At 45.5% G+C, this 15,439-nt stretch overlaps 1 protein-coding gene across 2 annotated transcripts in view; it reads left to right on the top strand.

Annotated features, from left to right (window-relative positions):
* The first annotated feature begins 12,464 nt into the window (after positions 1-12,464).
* Positions 12,465-15,439, top strand: part of Clpx (caseinolytic mitochondrial matrix peptidase chaperone subunit X) — a 39,957-nt gene continuing 36,982 nt past the window's right edge. For both annotated transcript variants that reach the window (XM_041679857.1, XM_041679856.1), the window contains exon 1: positions 12,465-12,770. In XM_041679857.1, the coding sequence (XP_041535791.1) occupies positions 12,692-12,770 (79 nt within the window). In that variant the 5' untranslated portion in view covers positions 12,465-12,691. The remainder of the gene's footprint in view (positions 12,771-15,439) is intronic.

Raw genomic sequence — 15,439 nt, 5'->3', positions numbered from 1 at the left:
CCTAGTTTTATGCAGTGCTGGGGATTCAGACCCAGGACTTTATGCATATTGGGCAAGTCCTCTACAAACTGAGCTCCATTCCCAGTCCGCCCCCACCCCTGTTCCTTTATATTTGCTTTTGTTCTTGCTAGAAGCCCAGCAGAGCCAGGGCAGATGTCCATAAATGTACATCCTGGGCTTTGAGTCTGAGGCTGCCATGCTGTCCTTGGGCACTGGAAAACAGGCAAGGTGGTGCAAGCCAGTGTGCCTAAGTTACAGGTCTGGGCACCTCCAGCAGTCACGCTTGTTCTCTTAGCTCATAGTTTCCATTTTCAGAGAAAAGCAGAGATTCCTGGAGTTGTGAGCCTGTTCTGGGCTCCTAAGCAAGACTTAAAATATGTCCCAATTTTTGTTTTTTATTTTTTTCCTGCATGAGGAAGATTATACAATAGCTGGCCCAGGTTCTGGCCAAGTGGTCCCTTGGCTTCTCCCAAGTCTGTTGTCTCCTTCAGCTGGTCTGGCTGACCTTGCTCCAAATGACAGGCTTTCTCTTTCTCAGTTTTCAAGTTCTTCTGCAAACACCCTGCTTTTTCAGCCTGTGGGCCTCTGTTGTGGGTAACACCTCTCCTTGGAGAGAAACAACTGGTCTATGGGAACAGGATTTGGTTTTGGTTTAAAGGGTTTAAAATAGGAAATCAGGGCCAGTGGGTGGCGCCAGAGCAATCCTGGAGCAGGGAAATGAGGTGAGCCGGCATGGGAGCACACAAACCTAAACTGTATCCCAGCATTTGGGAGGTAGAGGATGGAGAACCAGGAGCTCAAGGCTAGCCTAAACTTCAAAGCAAGGTCAGCCTGGGCTGCATAATCTCCTCCTTGAAAAAGCAAAAGCAAACAACCAAACAATCAGGAGGTGGGGAGCGGAACTGGGATAGGATGAATCTATCATCTTTACCAGCTACTTCAAAACTATCAGGAAATAGGTCAGGGTTGGAGAAGATAAGACATTCTTTGTAATCAGGACAAAACACCTGCTCCTGTGTCCCTGGTCAGTCCGAGTCCTTTGGCCACCACTGTACTGTGTTGGATTCGCCCTCTCAGGTCAGCATCTGCCTAGCTCCTGGGAGTACAGTTTATGACCAATTAGAAATGTCTCTGGAATGCACTCAGTCCCAGGTTCCTTCCCAGCCCAGCAAAACAACCAAGCAAACACAGAGCAGCCTCTGACTCATGGCTTGCTTCTCCACTGTGGCGCCTGCTTATTTTGCGGACCCAATGTTCACCTTAGAAAAGCCCTCATTTTCATTCTCCGTCAGTGCTGTGCTGGCTGATCACTCAGTACTGAGAGTGAATTTTACCAGGACAGATGTGGCATGGCAGTAGGAAGCAGCAGAGGCAGGAAGCTACACAGAGGGGTCAAGCCCGCTGCTCTGCTCATCAATAGGAAGTCTGGAGATCTCAAGCGTCGGGGTGCTAGAGCAAAGGTCACTGTGGAGACAGGAACAGAGTCTGTGGAGCTTGAGAGGAATTAAGCAAAGTTGGAGGCAACACCCCGTTTATGCAGAGCTGGGGATCAAACCCAGAGCACCACACTATAAAAGCTACACCCCAGCCCTTGTCTCTGAATCATGGTGGAAACTAGCTGGCCTGCTCAAATGTGCCTGAAAGGGGGAGTAAGGATTGAGGAAAGAATCTATGAGAGATGAAAGATAGATCAAACATCCGGTTATCTGGCCTTGAGGGTCAAGAGTTGGTTTGAATTTTCTGACTTTAAATCAAGACAAAACGGAGTCAAATCTGTGGATTCCCACAGAGCCATTTTGACTCAGCTCTCACATACGGCACAGAGGACAGACCCCACTTCGTCCTTCTGCATGTGGTCATCCTGTCGACCCGGCACCGTTTGGTGAGACGCTCCGCTCCACTGAAAGGTCTTGGCATCTCTGATCAAAATCAGTTGACTGTAAACGAACTCATCTATGAATTTACCAGTCTGTTCTTTTGCTTCATTACAGCAACCACTGTTGGCCTTCCCGGTGGCTGCAGTTTTGAAAGCAGGAAGTGCGAATCCTCCAACTTTGGCTTTAGTTACCCAGAATGCTTCGTTTCTGTCCTCTTTCTTGAAAATCACTCTCTGTGCCCTTTAAAAATTTCAAACAAATTGGGCGGTGGTGGTGCACACCTTTAATTCTAGTACTTGGGTGACAGAGGCAGGCGCGTCTCTATGAGTTCAAGGCCAGCCTGGTCCACAGTACTAGTTCCAGGACAACCAGGGCTACCCAGAGAAACCTTTACTTGAAAAAAAAAAATTCGAACAAGCGTTTCCTGACTTTGTCTTCAGGATTTGCAACTTTGGAGGTTGGAGTTCCGAGTTCCGCTGGGTTAGCTTCACGAACCAATTCACCACCTCGCCAGAGTCCAAGGGAAGGGTGGTAAACTAGCGCCATCTGCTGGCCATCTCTCTAAAACATCTCTCTAAAAACACGCCCACACGCCCACCCCACCCCACCCCCGCTTTGATTTCTGAGGTCTTCAGCCCAAAGCACTGTCACTGGAGTGGGAGTGGGGAGGACCCTCCCTGTGGTCTCCTTCATCTCCCCACAACACAAAAGGTAAGCAACGACCCTGGTGGGAAAAAATCCAAAAAGATAGATCTTCGGAAACTCAGGCTTGTGTTACGGCAGTGGAGACGCGCCTTCCTGTAGCTAGGCCCTTGCACTCCAAACTCTAGCAATGACAATAGCTTCCTGAGCTGGGCGTGTAGCGCAATTGGCAGAGAGCTTGCCTAGCGTGCGTGAAGCCCGCCTTCAATTCCCAACAGCAGGCAAAGCAGACGTTGCCTGTACTCGGGAAGTGGAGGCTGGAGAATCAGAAGTTCAAGGTCATCTTTCACTGTGCGGTGAATTTGAGACCACTTTGTGGGTGGTCTCAAACAAACATAGTAAGTAAAATACTCCTGGAGTTCTAGTCCAGAATATTTTATCAAAACACTTTGGGGCAGGGGTTTAGGTGTGTAAAAACCAACACCCTTATGCTTCTCTTTGGTAGTGGGTATGACCTCCTCGCTGACCTTGAACTTTCAGTCTTTGGCCTCAGCCTCCCTAGTGGTGGGATTATGGGTATGAATAATACCCAACCACTCCAGGGTATTTTTTGTTTTTTAGGATTTATTTGTGTGTGTGTGTATGTGTGACTGTATACCAAGTGCGTATAGGTGTGTTTTTGGAAATCACAAGAGGGAGTCTGATCCCTGGAGCTGGAGTTATAATTGACTGATCCAGGGCTGGGAACTGAACTCATGTCTTCTGAAACAAAATGAACCACTTTTTTTTTTTTTTTGACACAGGGTTTCTCTGTAGCTTTGGAGCCTGTCCTGGGACTTGCTTTGTAGACCAAATGTGCAAACTGGCCGTGAACTCTGCCTGTCTCTGCCTCCTGAGTGCTGGGGTTAAAGGCATGTGCCATATCACTGGGCAACAAACCACTCTTAAATAATGAACCCTGCTTCTCCCTCAGGAGGGGTATAATTTTAAGAAAATAAAGATCAGCCTACTGTTCTTTATTTTCTTAAAATAGAGAAAACCTGTCTCAATTTTTTTTTTTTAAAAAAAGCCACTGTATCATGTGCTCTACAGGGTGAATTTTATGGAGTTGAAGAGATGGTTCAGTGTTCAGTGGTTAAAAGCACTGGCTGCTCTTGCAGAGGGCCAATGTTCAATTCCCAATACCCTCATGGTGGCTCACAACCATCTGTAACTCCAGCTCCAAGGGATCTGATGCCCTCTTTTTTTTTTTTTTTTTTTTAATTTGGTTTTTCGAGACAGGGTTTCTCTGTGGCTTTGGAGCCTGTCCTGGAACTAGCTCTGTAGACCAGGCTGGCCTCGAACTCACAGAAATCCACCTGCCTCTGCCTCCTGAGTGCTGGGATTAAAGGCATGTGCCACCACTGCCCGACTGTAGGGCATTTTGTAAATTAATGATTGATTGGGAAGGGACTACCCATTGTGGGTGGGGCCATCCCTGGGCTGGTGGTCCTGGGTTCTATAAGAAAGCAGGCTGAGCGAGCCTTGAGGAACAAGCCAGTAAACCACACCCCTCCGAGGCCTCTTAATTACCTGCTGCCTCCAGGTTGGTGTCCTGTTTGAGGTCACAGTGTTTCATCACAGCAGTAGTAACCCATAGGACCCCGTGTCTGTCTGAGAGGCAGCACTAGAATTCCTGGTAAAAGAGAAGGTGAAATTTTAAAACAATTATTTTGTGCAATGGGATGTTTGGGGTTAGAGCGCATCTTCTAGAGTGAGGGCTCCAGGGGTTGAACTCAGGCCATTATCAGCTGCCAAGTGGAGTCTCCAAAGCAGTACAGTTTTTAAACCAGAAGATTTAGGCTCTAGTCTGGCTCTCAATCCCTTGAGTTCCCACCCTTTTCCTTTTCCTTTAAAATTTATTTATTTATTTATTTATTTATTTATTTATTTATTTATGTGTTTGGACACACAACCCCCCCCCTTTTTTTTTTTAAAGTATACAGTGTTCTGCTTGCATGTGTCCTTGCAGACCAGAAGAGGGCACCAGATTTCACTACTGGTGGTTGTGAGTCACCATGTGGTTGCTGGGAATTGAACTCAGGACCTCTGGAAGAGTAGTCAGTGCTCTTAACCACTGAGCCATCTCTCCAGTCTCAACACTTGTTCTTTCCTTCCACTATGTGGGTCTCAGGGTTTGAACTTGTGGCAGCAGACACCTTTACCCTTGTTCTAATCTAAAAAGACTCAGTGTTGGTATTGGGTGATGTGCATATTTTTTCACAGCAGCTCATGATATTCACAATGCTGGGAGATAATATTGAGTAAAAATGAAGAAAAAATGAGTTTTATGCAAGAGGAAGAGACACAAAGCTATGTTCCTTCAGTTATGTAGTTTACACAAGATAAATAGCTCAAGATAAAGTCTCAGCAGCTCCATTAAAACTATTTGAGCCGGAAAATTGCACTTGACTTTCTTTTTTAAGCATCATTAACCTGTCAGGAAAGGGTGAACGTAGGTGCTTTGTCTTGGAGAGCTGATAAGACATGATCAACGGTATTTCCCGTTCGTGTCCTGATAGAAAATCCATTTTTAATCACAGGGGAAATCCCAAATGGCCCTGTGGTTCAGAATCAAAAACTTGAGAGGACAGCCTGGTAGGAACCTGGCTCAAGGTTATCTGTGCTGTGCCAAGTGAGAGAGAAGCCATAGTATCCCTCTGGGACTCCGGTACTCTCTGCTCAGACTCCCAGCTCTGCTCCATCTCATAGCTGCTCAGCCATAACCCTGATAGGCCTGTCTCAACCTGTGACTATCAGGGCAGGGAGTGTACATATGTGCAATGGAGTGTGCACCTTTGTAACAGTTAAACCGTTCTTAAAGAACGCTGCTGACAGCTGAGTGGTGGTGAAGACCTTTAATTCCAGCACTGGGGAGGCAGAGGCAAGGCCCGCCTGGTCTACAGAGCGAGTTCTGGGACAGCCAGAGGCTACACAGAGCCTGGTGCCAACTGAAGTCAGAGGAAAGCATCGTGTACCCTGGAACTGGAGTTAAGGATAGCTGTGAATCTGTGGGTGCTAGGAACCAAAATAGAATCTCTGCAAGAACAGAAGGTTCTCCAGCGATCCCTCAGTCCCTTTTATTGTTATGACTTCGCTATATAGCTCTGGCTGGCCTGGAACGCACTATGTAAACCAGACTGGAAAGAGCAGAGATCACAGGCTTCCCTGGTGCTGGGGTTAAAGGCGTTCACCATCACATCCAGTTATAAGTTCCCCAGTTTGAACACCACCTACAAGGTGTTCCAGCTACACTACTGTGAGCTGTAACCATGAAACAGCTCCGCATGAAGCCAGTGTCTCAACCCAGGCTTCATGAGTGTGGATTCCAGCAGTCCAGGCATTCTGAAATGCAGAGCACAGTGTTTTGTTTTGTTTTTTTCAAGACAGGGTTTCCCTGTGCAGCTCCGGCTGTCCTGGAACTTGCCCTGTAGACCAGGCTGGCCTTGAACTCACAGAGATCTGCCTGACTCTGCCTCAGACTGGGATTCAAAGGTAAGTGCCAAGCCTGGCGTTGGTGGCGCACGCCTTTAATCCCAACATTCGGAAGGCAGAAGCAGGCGGATCTCTGTGAGTTCGAGACCAGCCTGGTCTACAGAGCTAGTTCCAGGACAGGCTCCAACGCCACAGAGAAACCCTGTCTTGAAAAACCAAAAAAAAAAAAAAAAAAAAAAAAAAAAAAAAATCAAAGGTGAGTGCCACTGTGCCTGCCCATCACAGAGCACAGTTTTAGAGAATAAACTGAAACTACCCAAATTTGCTCTGCCATGTGAGGAAACCTTCCCTGGCCTGATGCCAGAGCCACATAACCCTTGTTCACATTGATGAGAAAATTTAACCTGAGTTCTGTCCTGCTTACTGTGTTTTGTACTTTCTAGGGCAAAGTCTACACTCTGCTAACTGGGCAATCACTGGGGATCCCTTCCTGAACACTAAGATTGCTGTACAAGTTTACAGAATTTGTCTCCTAATATTCATCTTTCACTACCTGCAGTTCTACCCTCTTTCTTTTTTGTTTTATCTCCTTATTTTTAATTTTTTTTTTGAGGCAAGGTCTTGTTATTTAGGCCTAGCTGGCCTGGAACTTAGGATTTTCTTGACTCTGCCTACAAGTGCTGGAATTACAAGTGTGTATCACATCTAGATTTTTGCTTATTTCCAGACAGGGTCTCACTAGGTGGTGTTTGGGTTAAGGCTTCACCCCAGCCCCTGGCATCCATATACCCAAAGAGTCTGGAATGTTTGGGTGGAAAGTTCCATCCCAAGCCCCCTCCTCTGGGAGTTGCCTCAGTCCAAATTTCACTTCAGAGAAAGCCCGCCAGTGACCCCTCCACAGAGATGCTCAAGACCACTCCCCACACTTGGAACTGTTTCTTTCTTTCCACCATGTGGCTTTGGGGAATCAAACTCAGGTCATTAGGCTTAGTAGCAAATGTCATCAAACACTGAGCCATCTTAAAAGCCTACGGTTCTTGGTTTTTTAATTATTAGATAAAAATTTAAAATGTTCTAATGAAAATGAGTTTGCTGTGCTAGTTTTGAAAGCATCAAGGGTTTTATTGTGACTTGTTTGTTTGTTTGTTTGTTTTGTAGCCTACTTCTGGTGACGCTGAAGATTTTGCGGTCATTTTTGTTTCCTCCATCAGAAAAGTATGTGGTGCTATGGTCCATTCCCTCTGCACTGGAGAAACACTTCTGCTAAACATTAGGGGAAATTTCCATTCATTACTTACAACTTCATGTGTGTGCGTGGCCATGTGCATGGCTGTAAGCGCATGCGGAGGCCAGTGGCTCATCTCCGCCACTCTTCCACTGAAGCCATCCACCTTGTTTTAAGATAGAATCTCCTTTTGGCTTTGAGTTTGTGAGTGAGACAGAGAATGTGGGTTTACGAGCACATGTCACCACACCCAGCTGTTTTACTGGCTTTTTTATGTGGATTCTAAGGATTGAACTCAAGTTGCTTGCATAATAAGATGGTTAGTGTTAATTGTCACCTTGACAGAATCTACAAACACTAGGAGACAGGTCATGAAGAGCAAAACTGAAACACTACCAACAAATCTCTCCCCACACAAGGAGACAATCAAACCCTGGTTTGCTTTAAAGACTTAAGTGGTACAGATTCAAGGCAATGCCGATCAAAATCCCAGCAAAATTCTTCACAGACCTCGAAAGAACAGTACTCAACTTCATATGGAAAAGCAAAAAAACCCAGGATAGCCAAAACAATCCTGAACAATAAAAGAACTTCTGGAGGCATCATAATCCCTGACTTCAAACTCTACTGCAGAGCTACAGTACTGAAAACAGCCTGGTATTGGCATAAGAACAGACAGGAGGACCAATGGAACAACACCTGATTTTTGACAAAAAAAAGCAAAAAATAAATAAATGGAAAAAACAAAGCATATTTAACAAGTGGTGCTGAAACAACTGGATATCAACATATAGAAGAATGAAAATAGACCCATATCTATCACCATGCACAGAACTCAAGTCCAAATGGATCAAAGACCTCAACATAAAGCCAGCCACACTGAACCAGATAGAAGAGAAAGTGGGAAATATACTTGAACACATTGGCACAGGAAACCAATTCCTAAATATAATCCCAGCAGCACAGACACTGAGAGAAACAGTTAATAAATGGGACCTCCTGAAACTGAAAAGCTTCTGCAAAGCAAAGGACATGGTCAACAAGACAAAACGACAGCCTACAGAATGGGAAAAGATCTTCACTAACCCCACATCAGACAGAGGTCTGATCTCCAAAATATACAAAGAACTCAAGAAAAAATGGAGTACAGAGAACTCTCAACAGAGGAATCTAAAATGGCTGAAAGACACTTAAGGAAATGTTCAACATCCTTAGTCTTCAGTGAAATGCAAATCAAAACAACTATGAGATTCCATCTTACACCTGTAACAATGGCCAAGATAAAAACACTGATGACAACTTATATTGGAGAAGTTGTGGGGAAAAGGGAACACTTCTGCATTGCTGGTGGGAATGCAAGCTGGTACAACCCCTTTGGATGTCACTGTGGTGATTTCTCAGAAGATTGGGAAACAACCTTCCTCAAGACCCAGTAATACCACTTTTGGGTCTATATCCAAAGGATGCTCAATCGTGCCACAAGGACGTGTGCTCAACTATGTTCAGAACAGCTTTGTTTGTCATAGCCAGAACCTGGAAACAACCTAAATGCCCCTCAATCGAAGAATGGATAAGAAAAATGTGGTACATTTACACAATGGAGTACTACACAGCAGAAAAAAAGTAACGACAGCTTGAATTTGGCAGGAAAATGGATGGAGCTAAAAAACATTTTGAGTGAGGTAACCTAGACACAGAAAGACAATTATCACGTGTACTCACTCATAGGTGGTTTTAAAATATAAAGCAAAGAAAACCAGCCTACAAACCAAAATCCCTGAGAACTTAGACAACAGTGAGGACACTAAGAGAGACTTACATAGATCTAATCTACATGGGAAGTAGAAAAAGACAAGAGCTGGGTAAATTGGGAGCATGGGGACCTTGGGGGAGGGTTTAAGAGGGGAGGGGAGAGTAAGGGAGGGGAGCAGAGAAAATGTAGAGCTCAATAAAAATCAATAAAAAAAGACTTAAGTGATTCTTCCAGTGAGCCATTCCTTTACAGAAAGTTAATACCTGAGCACTAAAGGGCTATGATTCATGTAATATCTCATTCCCTTCATGAAAATATAATCATATGACTAGAAATCTCAACAGTTCAGGACAAGTGAGCAAACAAAATTTTGTAATATTATTGATCTGATGCTTATTCTGGACCCCAACTCAGTGCTTACATGTGGGCTCAATCTTTGAAGTTCTTTGGCTTATTGGTTCAGCAGAAGCCAATAAAAAATATCTTTCTAGTAATTACAGTGCTATCCAACTTTATATTGTTTTCTTATTATAAATGATGACGAGTGGTGGTCAATACTTTTATATCAAAAGAAGTAGGGGTGGTGGTGGAAATATGGCTCAGCAGTTAAAAGCACTGGCTGCTCTTCCAGAGGACCTGAGTTAGCCTGGCCACACACGTGGCTGCTCACAACCACCTGCAACTCCAGTTCCAAAAATTTTGACATCATTTTCTGAACTCCTTTGACACTATTTGCCCATGGTGCACAGACATACATGCAGGCAAAACATCCATATACATAATTTTATTTTTGTTTTGAGACAGGTTTTCTATGGTGTGTAGCCCTGGCTGCCCTGAAACTCCTTCTGTAGAACAGGCTGGCCTCTAATTCAGAGGTTGGCTCATTTCTGACAGGAATTTCTGAAAGTTTATCTTAGATTCACAATTTCCAATCTTGTTTTTAATGCAGAATGACTATTTCCAAATAAATCCCAATAAATAAAACACAAAACGTAACTTCTCTTGTTGGGTTGAAGGTGGTGCGGGGGAGAATTCAGAGAAGGTGCGCTTGGTTCCCTCTCAACAGCTTCTCAGAGACCCCAAGAACAGTCCAAAAACATCGTCATGAGAGAACTTTAGAGTGTCTTCAAAACTGTATTAGTGAGCCGGGCGATGGTGGCGCACGCCTTTAATCCCAGCACTCGGGAGGCAGAGGCAGGCGGATCTCTGTGAGTTCGAGACCAGCCTGGTCTACAGAGCTAGTTCCAGGACAGGCTCCAAAAGCCACAGAGAAACCCTGTCTCGAAAAACCAAAAAAAAAAAAAAACTGTATTAGTGGATGCATCTGAGGAAGGAGTGGGTCCTGGGGAAGGAAGATGGGAATTCCCTTCTTGCTCCGCAACCTAGAACGCCGCTTCTCAGAGCTTTACCTGGGGAAGTGGAAGTCACTTTTCTGGCTGGAGACTGAATGAACTGTTATGGTCCTGGTTTGATTCGCTCTCCTCTAAGTTTCTTTCTTCCTTTCTTTTGGTTTTTCGAGATAGAGTTTCTCTGTGTAGCTTTGGCTTTCCTAGGACTTCCTCTGTAGATCAGGCTGGCCTTGAGCTCACAGAGATCCACCTGCCTCTGCCTCCAGAGTGCTGGGATTAAAGGTGTGCGCCACCTCTGTCCTGCCTCCTCTAAATTTGTATCCGTTTTGTTTTGTTTTGTTTTTCGAGACGGGGTTTCTCTGTGGTTTTGGAGCCTGTCCTGGAACTAGCTCTTGTAGACCAGGCTGGTCTTGAACTCACAGAGATCCGCCTGCCTCTGCCTCCAGAGTGCTGGGATTAAAGGCGTGCGCCACCACCGCCCGGCTAAATTTGTATCTGAAGATTCCAGTAGGATGTGGTGCAACTCTGTAATCTCAATCATCTAGAGGCAGAAGCATAAGCAGCAGATGGTCAAAGTTGTTTTCAGCTGCATTGCAAGGTCTGGGCTACCTGACAATTTGTCGTTTAGAGTTGATCAGATTCATCTATAAAAGAAGCATAATTATTCTGGCATAAGCATCAAATACAACCCAAACAAAAACATGCGGATGCCTGTGGTGGTGGTGGTGGTGGTGGTGGTGGTGGTGGTGGTGGTGGTGGTGGTGGTGAACGCCTTTAATCCCAGCACTGGGGGAGGCAGAGGCAGGTGGATCTCTTATGAGTTCAAGGTCAGCCAGCTCTAACAGTGAGTTCCAGCACAGCCAGGGCTGTTATGCAGAGAAATCCTGTCTAGAAAAACTCAACCAAACCAAACAACAACCCTGATGTGGGATTCCCCTGTGTGTGCTATGATTACTATTGATTAATAAACTGCTTTGGCCTATAGCAGGGCAGAACAGAGGTAGGCAGGAGAAGGGTGGGATAGTTCCTTGAATGCTGGGAGAAAGAAGGCAGAGTCAGTGAGATGCCATGTAGCTGCAGAGGGGGAAAGACACCAGCCGCCAGCTGGAACCTTGCAGGTAGGCCACGAGCCTCGTGGTAAAATATAAAATAATATAAGTGGGTTAATTTAACATGTAAGCGCTTGCTAGGAATATGCTATAGTGATTGGCCAAGCAGTGATTTAATTAATACAGTTTCTGTGTGGTTATTTCGATTATTATGGGAGTCTTGGTGGCCATGAACAAACAAGCAACCTTCAACATCACAGCACCCCCCCCCAAAAAAAACCCCAAAACCAAAAACAAACAACAACAACAAAACCCGAAGTCCCCAAAAACTGTCATCACTAAGCTTGAAAGAACAGAAAAGCTGATTCTTTTTTTCTATATATTTTTATTTATTTATTATGTATACAATATTCTTTCTGTGTGTAACCCTGAAGGTCAGAAGAGGGCACCGGACCTCATCACAGATGGTTGTGAGCCACCACGTGGTTGCTGGGAATTGAACTCAGGATCATTTGGAAGAGCAGGCAATGCTCTTAACCGCTGAGCCACCTCTCCAGCCCCCAGAAAAGCTGTTTCTATCCAACAGTTGTTGCTGGGGACAGGAGTGAAATTAGGTGGCATTTCTATACAGCAAGTGAGGAAGCAAAAACATAAAAGAAGCCAGACTGTGTAGCCCATGAGGGAAGAAACTTGTAGTACACGAGCTTGTTGGTTACTGTCCATTTAGTAATGTATTTATTATGTGGGATTAGGGCCCAACTACATTCTCAGTGTCTGGATCACTTAAAAAACGCCCTCACCTCTTTTCCTTTTTTCTTTCCCTGTTTGTGAGACGCGTAGGAATAACTCCTGACTTGCATTTCTTTGGGTCTAAAACTTTTCAATACCAGAATAAAGGCACTTTCTGAGGAGTTGCGCGACTGCATAACTTTGGGCTCGCTGCTTGCCGTAAGGCGCTCATTGGTGCCCAGGTTACCGCCCCCATTCTTTAGCTTCACGTTAGTCTCTACGCACGCGCGTCGTGGACTACGCCCCCTCCCGGACCTAGGACGCAGGCGCGCGCACGCTCCCCGGCTGGGGTAGGCGGGGGATGGGGGAGAGCCGGAGGGAGGGGAGGAGGGAAGGTGTCTACTCTGGTGAGTAGACGGCCGTGGGACACTCGGATCGCCCGGGCCTGGCTTCCTGGTGGCGAAAACGCTGCGCCAGCATAGAGCCGGCGGAAGGGATCGGAGCCCGTGGGCGCAGCCCTCGAGCGTCACCGTCGGGCCGCTGAGCCCCCCGAGATCCGCAGGGCGTGAAGACCCGGCCTAGGCCCCGCGGAGATGTCCAGCTGTGGCGCTTGTACCTGCGGCGCTGCGGCCGCCCGGCTGCTTACCACCTCGCTCACCTCCGCGCAGAGAGGTAACGAAGTAATCCCGCGCCGGAGCCCGCTCTGGGCTCTCGGGAAGTGGGCCGGTGAGGACCCTGAGGAGGAGGGCATGAGGGCTGCCAGGCGCTGCTAGTCTCCGAAGTAGTTGGCGGTCTGTTTTTGAGGAAAACTCCGTGTGCTGCCGCCCGCCCGTGCGCTCTCAGGCCTCCAGAGTTTGTGGCTGGAATGGGGCCATCTCGCCTCAACTCTGGGAGAGAGACCGAGTGCTGCATTCGGTCGTTAAAAAGTGACAATCGCTCAGTCCTATTCGGGCTTGTCACTTTTTGCGGACCTCCGGGTACCCGGTTGTCCCGGCTAGCCCCCTAGACTCAGGCAGCGCAACAACACTCGGTGTCACGATCATTGTGCGGTCGGTGACGCCAGGACATAAACACAGCTCACGGTCTTCCAGAAATTTGGAAAACTTTGGAATCTTAGAAAAACTGCTGGGGAGATGGGAAATGACCACTGGAATTCTTCAAATACTTACACACAGCAACAGTCGCTCTCCGCTTCCCCAGTTTGACAGCCGGGATCTGTCCCCAAGAGTAGCTCTTGTTTACTTTGCTTCTCTACTCATCAGGGCCTGTGAACACCTGCCAAGAGATTCCGGGAATGAAACCTGTTTTTCTTTTCCTCAGATCTATGCATATCAGACTGTTGCTAGATCCTGTTAGACTTTGCGATCTTAAAGACGTCTTTTCATGAGGGCTCGGATCAATAAGAGCTGTTTTCCTAAGTTTTTGGATTAGCTGTAAAATCTTCATTGCTTACTAAATATATAATTGACATTTTATTCTACACGTGAAATGAAGTAATGAAGGGAATATTTTGTATTAAGTGACATGTAAGTGTAAGATTTAGTCTTAAAACATTGCCACACCTCAACAAGTAGATGTCCCAATTCCAGAGGCTTCATTTATTTGGGATACATCTGTTGAGGGCTTATCGGTTGGTGCTAGGAGTAGTAAATTCTTCATGTTTTAATTTGGTGAAGTCGACAAAAGCGGTAACGAGGGTGATGTGTTTTGGGTGTTTTGGACAGGAGGAAGTTTGGGGCCAGAAGCTGGTGGATCTCTCGAATTTGGTAGAGCAGTCTGGCCTTGAATTCAGCTCAGTGTGCTTCTGCCTTGGAGTGCTAGGGGAGTGCTAGGATTAAGGGTGTGTGACGCCACTCCTGGCTGATGCCTATATTTTAAATTGACTTGCTGCGTGGGTGGTAAAGATAACTCAGCAAATAAAGGCATGAGCTTTGAGTTCAACCCTGGGAGCTGCAAGGTGGAAAAAGAACTGTCATGAGCATACATGCATGCATACATATATACATGATACCAATTTTAAATGTGCTTGACCTATATGAGGTCACTTTGCATTTTAAATATCTGCATTCATTAGTACTTGATGCCCAGTTAAAATTACTCAGTGATAGTGTTGACCCTGAGTTTGGGTGAAAGAATATTAGAATTGCATCTAACTTCAATTTCTGACTTCTTTGAAACCATTCCTTGTGGAAAGGGTGTCACAGTGTGTTGGTGGTGGCCCACAACCTTAACCCCAGCACTCTGAGATAGTCTCAGTACTCGGAGATAGTCTGGTGGATGTCTGAGGTTTCAGGCCAGCTTGCTCTACAGAATAAAGTACCAGGAGAGCCAGGGCTACATAGAGAAACTCTGTCTTGAATCCCCCACCCCCCAAAAAGAAAGGATATCACTTCATAAAAATGTCTGACTAAAGAGGTCAAACATGTTGATCATAGATTTTATAATTGTAGTGCATCTACCTTAATTTTTAGTCCTATTTCCTTCTTTTTCTTTCCTTCTGGTAGTCAAATTGTAATAAATTAAATAGGGCAAAGTTAATAATTGATGAAACATTTTTAGCAGTTTTGCTGGGTAGACCAGGCTGCCTTGAACTCATGATTTCTTCATCTTGCCTCTGGAGTGCTGGAGTCATGGGCCTTCACAAGCAAGTCAGGTTTCTCAAAACTGTTTTTTTGTTGTTGTACTGAGTATTGAACCCAGGGCCTTGAGGATGCCAGGCAAGCACTTTCTTGTTGAATTATATTCTCTGGCCTTCAAAGCATTTAAGATTTCTTTCTTTTCTTTTTCTTTTTTCATTTTTTTTTTCAAGACAGGATTTCTCTGTAACAGCCCTGGCAGCTCTGGCAGCCCTGGCTGTCTGTCCTGGAATGCTGTAGACCAGGCTGGCCTATAACTCACAGAGACCCAGCTGCCTCTGCCTCCTGAGTGCTGGGATTAAAGGCATGAGCCACCATCACCTGGCAAGCCTTTTTTTTTTAATTTTATTTTTTATCTTTTTTGGCTAGCAGAATGTACTTAGTAAAAACTATCAAATGTTATATATGGTAATGATGCTATTTTTCCTTATTAAGCAGTATTTAGAACTCAAGAAGCAATAACTTGTTGACAGAGGTTTCTGTCTCGCCCAGTCCCGCAGCCATTCAGTCCCAAAGAAATACAGAGAGGTCTACATTAATCATAAACTAGTTGGCCTATTAGCTCAGGCTTCTTATTAACTCTTATATCCTACATCAACCCATAATTCTTGTCTGTGTCAGCCATGTGGCTTGGTACCTTTTATCAGTGAGGCATTCTCATCTTGCTTCCTCTGCATCTGGGTTATGACTGCCCAGAATTCTCCT

This window comes from Microtus oregoni, unplaced genomic scaffold (genome assembly GCF_018167655.1).
Source record: "Microtus oregoni isolate MIOR12 unplaced genomic scaffold, Mior012 000032F_ref0000030, whole genome shotgun sequence".
Taxonomy (NCBI): Eukaryota; Metazoa; Chordata; class Mammalia; order Rodentia; family Cricetidae; genus Microtus; species Microtus oregoni.
Note: the sequence above shows the minus strand (reverse complement) of the source record. Positions and strands in the feature narration are given on the sequence as shown.